General features: G+C 39.8%; 1 protein-coding gene across 2 annotated transcripts; it reads left to right on the forward strand.

The window, feature by feature from the left end:
* On the forward strand, positions 1-7109 carry LOC121854043 (mucin-5B-like). 2 transcript variants are annotated; one of them, XM_042348428.1, is made up of 10 exons: positions 1-29; positions 3159-3517; positions 3600-3835; positions 4073-4210; positions 4534-4704; positions 4910-4984; positions 5325-5433; positions 6104-6229; positions 6403-6455; positions 7016-7109. In XM_042348428.1, exons 2-9 carry the CDS (start codon positions 3172-3174, stop codon positions 6423-6425), a joined length of 1224 nt encoding a protein of 407 aa, XP_042204362.1. In that variant the 5' UTR covers positions 1-29; positions 3159-3171; the 3' UTR covers positions 6426-6455; positions 7016-7109. The 2 variants fall into 2 exon arrangements, with proteins under 2 accessions (XP_042204362.1, XP_042204363.1); XM_042348429.1 differs by having other exon boundaries at positions 6403-6445; positions 7016-7108.
* Positions 7110-7901: the final 792 nt, after the last annotated feature.

The raw sequence follows: 7901 nt of genomic DNA on the forward strand, positions 1-7901 counted from the left end.
ATGGACGCCAACGTGAGCTGGTGACTAAGGTACGTGTTAGTGCTATGTATTTTTTTCACATTGGGATGTTGGTGTTTGTATTTTAGATGAAATAATGTATATTGAGTCCGTATTATTTTCTGTTTCGGTCAAGTATTACTGTATATGCGTACTTAAATGCTGTGGATTTGGATGTGTACACTAGACTTGTTTTAACTATGGTACACTTGAAAGATGCCAACCATTACTTCGATTATATTTTAGTTTCGGTCATCTCGGTAATTTAACTATTGGAATCGTTTGTTTAGACAATTCTGTTTGTTTTGACACCTCTCTTCTATGACGTTGCCCTTGCAACTGGGGGGGGGGCTCCGTTAGGAAGTTAGGTCAGATCAGGTCATGGTAAGGTATTATTTTAGTTGTGTACAATCATTTTTTTCGGGGATTTTGGCATTTGCAATCTTTAGGTCTAATAATTCAATTGCTTTTCTTCAATGACTCTTGCCTTGTTAATGTCGGGTAACGTACAATTACACCATGACGCTTCAATAAAGCTACTTTCATTGGTACCGGATATCAAAATAAGTATTTTCTCTTTAATGTAAGCGTGAGTTATCCCCCGTCTAGGAAGTTAAGTGTGGTTAGGTAGGCTTCTTAGGTTGGTTAGGTCAGGTTCTGTTAGGTTCATAATTATTCACTTGCGTCACGAAGTGTATAGAATTAAAGTTAGTCAGCATGAGATATATCGATTGCATGCTTTAAAAATCCGAGATTCCATGGTTGTATAGAACTAAAATGTCACCCTTGGTAATTATTCAGATCTTGAGTCCAGTTTTCACTTGTTTTATTAGGGGGTACTGTATTATGTTAAAATGGCTATATTTAAATAGAACTAAAGGTGATTTACGTGCAAAACTCTCAAAAAACAAACCTAATTACAGGACCGCTGACGGTCATGAGTCTCAAATTTGCTCAGGTCATTTGGGAGAGAAACCGTCTTAGAACAGTGGGTAAATATTCGTTTAATGGCTGTGGCTCCTTTTGTTATGAAATTAGTTTATATTTTTGGTGTATTTGGGTGTTACTCAAATTCGACCTTAATTTTATGGGCTAATTCACTTCTTTATTTTTTTTTATTGAATACCTAAAAAACCAAAAACAAAAAAAAACTAATCTCCAACTTCAAATCATTGAAACCTAACCTAACCAAACTTGACCCATTAGAGAACACAAAGACGAAAATCTTGCCGTATCCATTAACCGAATATTAACCGAAAAGTGTCTTGGAATTGCGTAAACTAGATTCCAATCCTAAAAATCTTAATATTCCCCGGATGTCAAACTAAAACATCATTACTTCCTTGTATTTAGTTATGGAAACATGTGTTGGTAATAATAACGGCGAAGGAGACTTTAAGTGCCTTGTTCTGTGTATTAAACCTTTAACTGGTTCTCGTTTGTTGGTGTATTGGGTTTATATTGTATTAAAGCGTTTAATTGTTAAATCTGCTGCACGGATTATTTTTTTTTAACTTTTCACCATCATCCGGTATTGAACTTCACCGTTGGGTGTAAAGGGAAAAAAGTAATCTCGGCGCCTTAAGCATTTGAACCAATAAGCAGACCGTTCCTAAAGTGATTTCAACAATATCGAGGCCTAGCTATTGCTTCTCTTGTAAACGAGACGGCAAGTTGGTTGAGCAGAACTGTGATTAATTTTTTGCTGGTCACAAGTAAAAATTCTTAAATTACCGGAAGGCTGTTTGCTGTGTGCGTAGTCCGTTGATGCTTTAGTTTATAACCTAATAACTACAGTGAGTGTGTGGCGTTAAACACTTGTTCTGTGTAAGTACTACAATGAATCATTATTAGTATTTAAGAACTTTAGAAATATTGCCACTTGCAACTGATACTTTTGTAATAGTTTTTTGAGGAACCGTTTATCCCAACTAATTCTTTCGGCAAAATTGCAGTTTCACTACCAATTGTCTTTTGACCTGGTATCTTGGTTTTTCCTATAGTATTTGGGAGTCGTTCGAATTTGACATTCATTTCTGTCGGAAGATACGTTTTTGGGTTAAACAACTCTTCCCCCAATTCCTTTAACCAATTAGAAGTGAAAATACAAAAATACTATACTCGTGTAATGTTTTTTTTATGCCGCCGTATTCTGTCAACGTCTACTGGCCAGACTATGAAATTTTTGTAGGAAAAATAAATATTGCGGTAATTTCTGAGCACGCCACTACCACCGGAAGTTTTGATTTCGTTCATTTTTTCCATACTGTAGACGTTCTTATCAATATTAAAGTATTTTAAGAGGCGACAAATTTTTGTTTTAATTATATTTTTGTATTTTATTTAGTTTCTCTAAAATGAGTCTCTACAGTACGTTCTTTGAAAGAAATTTACCGTAAATACTCTAGCGAAAAATCTAGTCTCCGCTTGTCTGTTTACAACCAGGAACCCGCTCGGCCCGAGCATACTCTGAAGGTTCACTAAATGTAAAGTTACACCATGATCCTTCAAGTTGCTTTCATTGGTACCAGTTATCAAAATAAGTACTTAGTTTAATATAGCGGGGGGGTGGTTAGGTCAGGTTCTAGTAAATGTGAACCTCAAATACTTCCCATAACACCTGAGGAAAAAACGAAATCGAACAACTTCTGGTGGTAATGCTGTTCTCAGACATTACCAATATTCCGTATAACAAAACTAGTTAAGGTTTTGGCCTAAAGAATCTCTTGCCTTTTATAATTGGCCCGAAGTAACTCAATTCAGGTACTTCGTACGTTATTTATTCTCTTGTTAATCGACTAAATAAAATTTTTCTCGTCTTGTTAGGACTTACTGGCCGTACCTTTGGCTAATTTGGACTTGATGTGCCGTGTAATACTTGATGTCGTGCATACTTTGGTCAGTTCATATTTACGTAGAGTTTTGATTATTTGTCCTAAGGCATGAATTGTGACGCCTACCATATGGCTTGCGTCTGGCCTGCATACTGTTCCATTATCCACAGTTTACATTGGTGTCCTTTCATGCAATCACACGGGTAATGTAACATCACCTGGAAGTGCTGCTTGTAGAATTTAAATGTTTTCAAATTGGTATTTGGGTAAAAACTTCAAAATAAAGTATTTTCAAAAGTACTTACTGGGTTTTGTCTTTTACACCAGGTAGCAGCAGAGGATGACCGGCTTAGGATGCAAGTCTCTCTCCCTCCTCTTTCTCCCGATGTTTGGCATTCTAGCCAGCACCAGTAACTACACTGCCGTAACACCAAAACCGGAGCCTTGCTGCTACGGCAAGAGGAAGGTGCCCCACGGGGAGGTGTTTGTCTCCCTGCCCGAGATCTGTGTAAACCTGGTGTGTCAATACGGGGAGATCGTCCGTGTTTATCTAGAAGGGGATACAAAGAGCTGTTGCGAGTTTGACGGGATTCTGTATCCTAATGGGGCAGAACTGGAGCTAATGTGCTTCAAGATGATCTGTAAAAAGGGCAGATGGTCGCACCCTGGCACTATTGACCGCTGTTGTAAGTGTTCCTTGGCTTTCCCTTTATTTTTAGGTGAACAATTTAGTCTTTACATCCTTAATCACACTTGTTCCCCTCACAGGCAAACACTGTACCCTGTACAATGACCCCCACATCAGAACGTTCGACGGGTATCAGTACGACTGGCACGGCCGCTGCAACTACTCGATTGCTCAGTCTGACACCACCCTAGACCCATATATAGGCATCTTCTCCGACTTCGTGCCTTGTGTTGGTGAAGCCTCTTGCCTCGCTCACACCACCTACAGGGTGAACCCTCACACCATTATCACACTAAAAAATTCAGCGGAGTTCGACGTGAGTTACTTATTGCTACACTATATACCTTGTCTGCTTATGTTGTAAGAAGCAAATATAGTATAAACTGTACTTGTCATTTAAGTTTAATAATGTTGTGTAGTTCTTCTATCTGGAAAAATTTTTATAAACTGGTTCATAATGATAATTATGAATAGTCTACGTGCACTCTCGTAAATAATTAAGTGAACATATTGGTAGAATTTGTATATTTTAGTGTTAAATATCCTTCACTAGTTGGAGGTGAACGGGCAGCCCTTCCACGTACCTCTGTTGGGTGTACGCCACTTGATCACGGCAGACGGCACCCAGCACCCCGTGCTCGTCTTCAGGTCAACGGGCTGTATTGTCCTTATTAGCTCCTCCGGAATTGTCGTAAGTATGATAAATTATTTATAAACTTGACAAATTTATATCGTGTGATTAGGGGTGTTATTATTCACCTAGCTGATCATGTAATTACTTAATCAATGACATTAGTAGCCTCGCCCTCTCCAGTTTTGAAGACTGTGCATCTGAATCATTAGAGAGAACCTTGTCTATTTTACCCTTGAATATTTTGGATCTTTTTACTTTACAAAAGAAACTGAACTAGAAGTTTCCAATAGGTGCTTGAAAGATTACGAAACCTGCATAAATTTTTTGAATTATTCTGTGCATTCCTGCAATCTTGAACTGTCGATTGTATCATCTTGCAGGTGATGCACTGTCGGTATCGGCTGGATGTATGGGCTCACCCCAACCACACGAACCACCTGGACGGGCTGTGTGGCCACTTTAACTTCTACCAGCGGGACGACTTCACTAACAGAGACGGAGAGATCCACGCGCTCCACTACTGGCCCCTCGCCTTCCCCCTGTCCTGGCTGGTATGTGACTTACGGTAACTTTCGTGATTACAGCGCACTAGCATCTCCGGTGTGTGTTTAACCATGGGATATAATTTATTGGGCATAAAATCTTGAATGTTTAATCTTCACTGATGATATTTTGTGAAGCCTTTTATAACCTGAGGAAAAAATGGCTTTGGAAATCGTACCCAGTATAAATACTCGTAATATTTTTTTCTTCCAGACCTCTGAACAGTTGGATCGGAAGTGCCTGTACAGGTGTCCGGAGCCTCACCTCACGTGCTCGGGGGAGACGACAGTGAGTGATGCGCTTAGTTTACTTTTGATCTGCTTGCAACGACGGGTCATACTTGTTTAAGATTTTTTGAACTTTTCAGCTTGGATAATCTAGCAGTTTTAATTGACTTTTAAATGTTTTCTATAATCTTTAAAGCATAATTACGCCTTAAATAGGTGTAGGTATTTGTGGAATGTCTGCTTAGGGGATTTTATTTAACAGAATTATTTAGGACAACTAGCATAGTTAAACCTTTTAGTAATGCAAATGTATGTCTAAAAAATGCGTTGCATATTATATTCAAAGATTATGAATTTTTTTTTAACTAAATTTACCTAAACTTGTAACTAACGTGTTGCAGACCAGTCCTTGTTACGCCAGTGCTTCCTCCATGGTCCCCTACACCACTAACTGCACCGCTGAACTCCAACCCATCATTGGAAAGGCTGAAGATCTTCAATCATATATCGGTAAGACCACGCCCCCCCTCCCCGGAACTAGTCCCGCCCCCCCTCCCCGGAACTAGTCCCGCCCGCCCCTCCCCGGAACTAGTCCCGCCCTCCTCCCCGGAACTAGTCCCGCCCTCCTCCCCCGGAACTAGTCCCGCCCCTCCTCCCCGGAACTAGTCCCGCCCCTCCTCCCGGAACTAGTCCGCCCCTCCTCCCCGGAACTAGTCCCCCCCTCCTCCCGGAACTAGTCCGCCCTCCTACCCTAGTCCCCCCTCCTCCCGGAACTAGTCCCCTCCTCCTCCCGGAACTAGTCCCCCCTCCTCCCCGGAACTAGTCCCCCCTCCCATCATCCCACACTTTTTCTCGTGTACTGTACAGTATTCCACAAAGCTAACAAGTTATTTTATCGAAGGGGTTATTGATCGGCTGGGAAAACTTGGGTAGAGTTAAACACTTTGGTACCGGAATAGTTGAAAGTTGGTTTAATAGTAAATTCTTAGGTGAATCGTGCACTTGGATTTAATTTTTTATTTTTAACTAAAGACATTATGGAGCTTGATACTCCTTAACTGTTTAAATTTTACCCCTTGATGAATGTGAAATGCTAAATAAATAGGTACTTTTTATTAGTCCACATGTATTTAAACTTTGTGGTAGAAGGTTATATAGTTAGTCCATAATTATATTGTAGACACGTGCGCCTTCGACCTGTGTTTGGAGCTTCAGAACGGAGGTAACCCAGACTCCATTTATAAACTCCTAACCAAGATTAAGTGGGTCCTCAAGGTTGAGAAAGCCATATATCTCAGGACTTTTGGTAAGTGTCAAGTATAACCCAAATACCATGTTTACTGTTGTAATATTTTTGGTAATGTATAATTCACATGTCCAGAATTTTTTTAAGTCTTCACAAATTTATTTCTCTAACTTTTATACTGATAGACTTTAAAAACTGCTTTGTTTACTTTAATTATAAATTTTCCATCACAGGTTCTAGCGCCTACACTCCATGATCTTCCACACCGACTCTGACGTTAGTACAGGTATTTTGTCCTCGTGAACACCCTTTCCTCCCTGACCCACTTAGCAGGCCGTGACCTTGGCCGGTAACTCTGAATCTTGTAGGAACATGGTCTACATAACTGTTGTCCCAGAACTCTAAATACTTAAACCTCCTGAATGCATGTTGGGTTTTGGTGATAGTTATTTATTTAGTTTTAACATCTGAATTTATATTTTACTTGAATGTGGTTTTGGCAAGATTATCAAATTTATTTTAATTTTGTCTGGTAGCGGATGTATGTAAACGCCTTACTTAGACCAGGTATTGTAAAGAATATTTTAGTTGAGCTTTATGTACAGTTGTTTGGTATCCCTGGCGTGCATGTCGACACGTGTGATGCACACAAGGAAAGATTTCCGTATTTTATCTACCGTAAAAACTAAAGGATTGGACTTCTTCGACGAAACTGGTCAAGTTCATCTTTGTCTTGGCAAATTTGTGGCAAAGACTACATTTTCAATAGGTCTTGTTCACTAATTTTCGGCATGGACAGGCTTATGATCTTGTAAGGCCTTAAATTTGTGATTTTCTTTTTTCCAGAACGACTACTATACGACGGGTCTCGGTCCTTGTTGCTGACGAGTCCAGTAGTTGTGGAACTACTTGGCGAGATTAATAAAAATGTGCCAAAATAAGTTTGTCCATTATTGACCCAAAGGTTCTAGAAGTTTTTCAAGGAATTTTTTTTAGGACTTTGCCCAATTAAATTCTGTAAGACACATTTTTCTGTTAAATAACCTTAAAATTTTTGACAAGGTCTTCTGGCAATCTTGTACAGCCTTGCCACATTGCTCGGGGAGACCAGGGTCACTGTTAAAGGTTTGAGTGAATAACTGTTCATGCTGACTAGTAAACCTTGTTTATATGCATGTCAAACCAATTGTGAACTTTCATCATGGAGACCACCGGATTTCCATCTGTGCACTGAAAGGTTCGAGACTGTCCATTAATACTATTCGGGATGTGATTTTAGGGTTCCTATCTTTTTCGTGCAATACTAAGTGTGCACAAACTACATAAAGCATTACCATGGGTGGTCCGGACCCCCTTTTCATCAGAAAAATTCCAATACGGTTTCCACCCACTCCCAAAGTGCTTTGAAATCGATGAACAGATAGTCAGGCTGTCAAAAGTTGTCTGATATTAATACCAATGTGATGACTGCCAATGAGAACTTTTGCATTGAATTTGTGTGGATTCCGTCCCATATTGGAATTGGGTATCATGACTGCTGATACTGGCCAATAAGTCCTGCAAGAAAGACAATGTGGACCGGGACCTTGACCTGTTCAATGCTGTAAAAGTCGGAATCGTGAACTCTGATCTAGAATAACGAGAAATGCAGAGACCTGGTAGTTGTAGCATTGGTAAATCCGATTTTTTTTTGTGACGAGGTACTGGTATGGCCAGCTTCAGGACAGAACCA

The sequence above is a fragment of the Homarus americanus genome, unplaced genomic scaffold, assembly GCF_018991925.1.
Source record: "Homarus americanus isolate GMGI-L3 unplaced genomic scaffold, GMGI_Hamer_2.0 scaffold51165, whole genome shotgun sequence".
NCBI lineage: Eukaryota > Metazoa > Arthropoda > Malacostraca > Decapoda > Nephropidae > Homarus > Homarus americanus.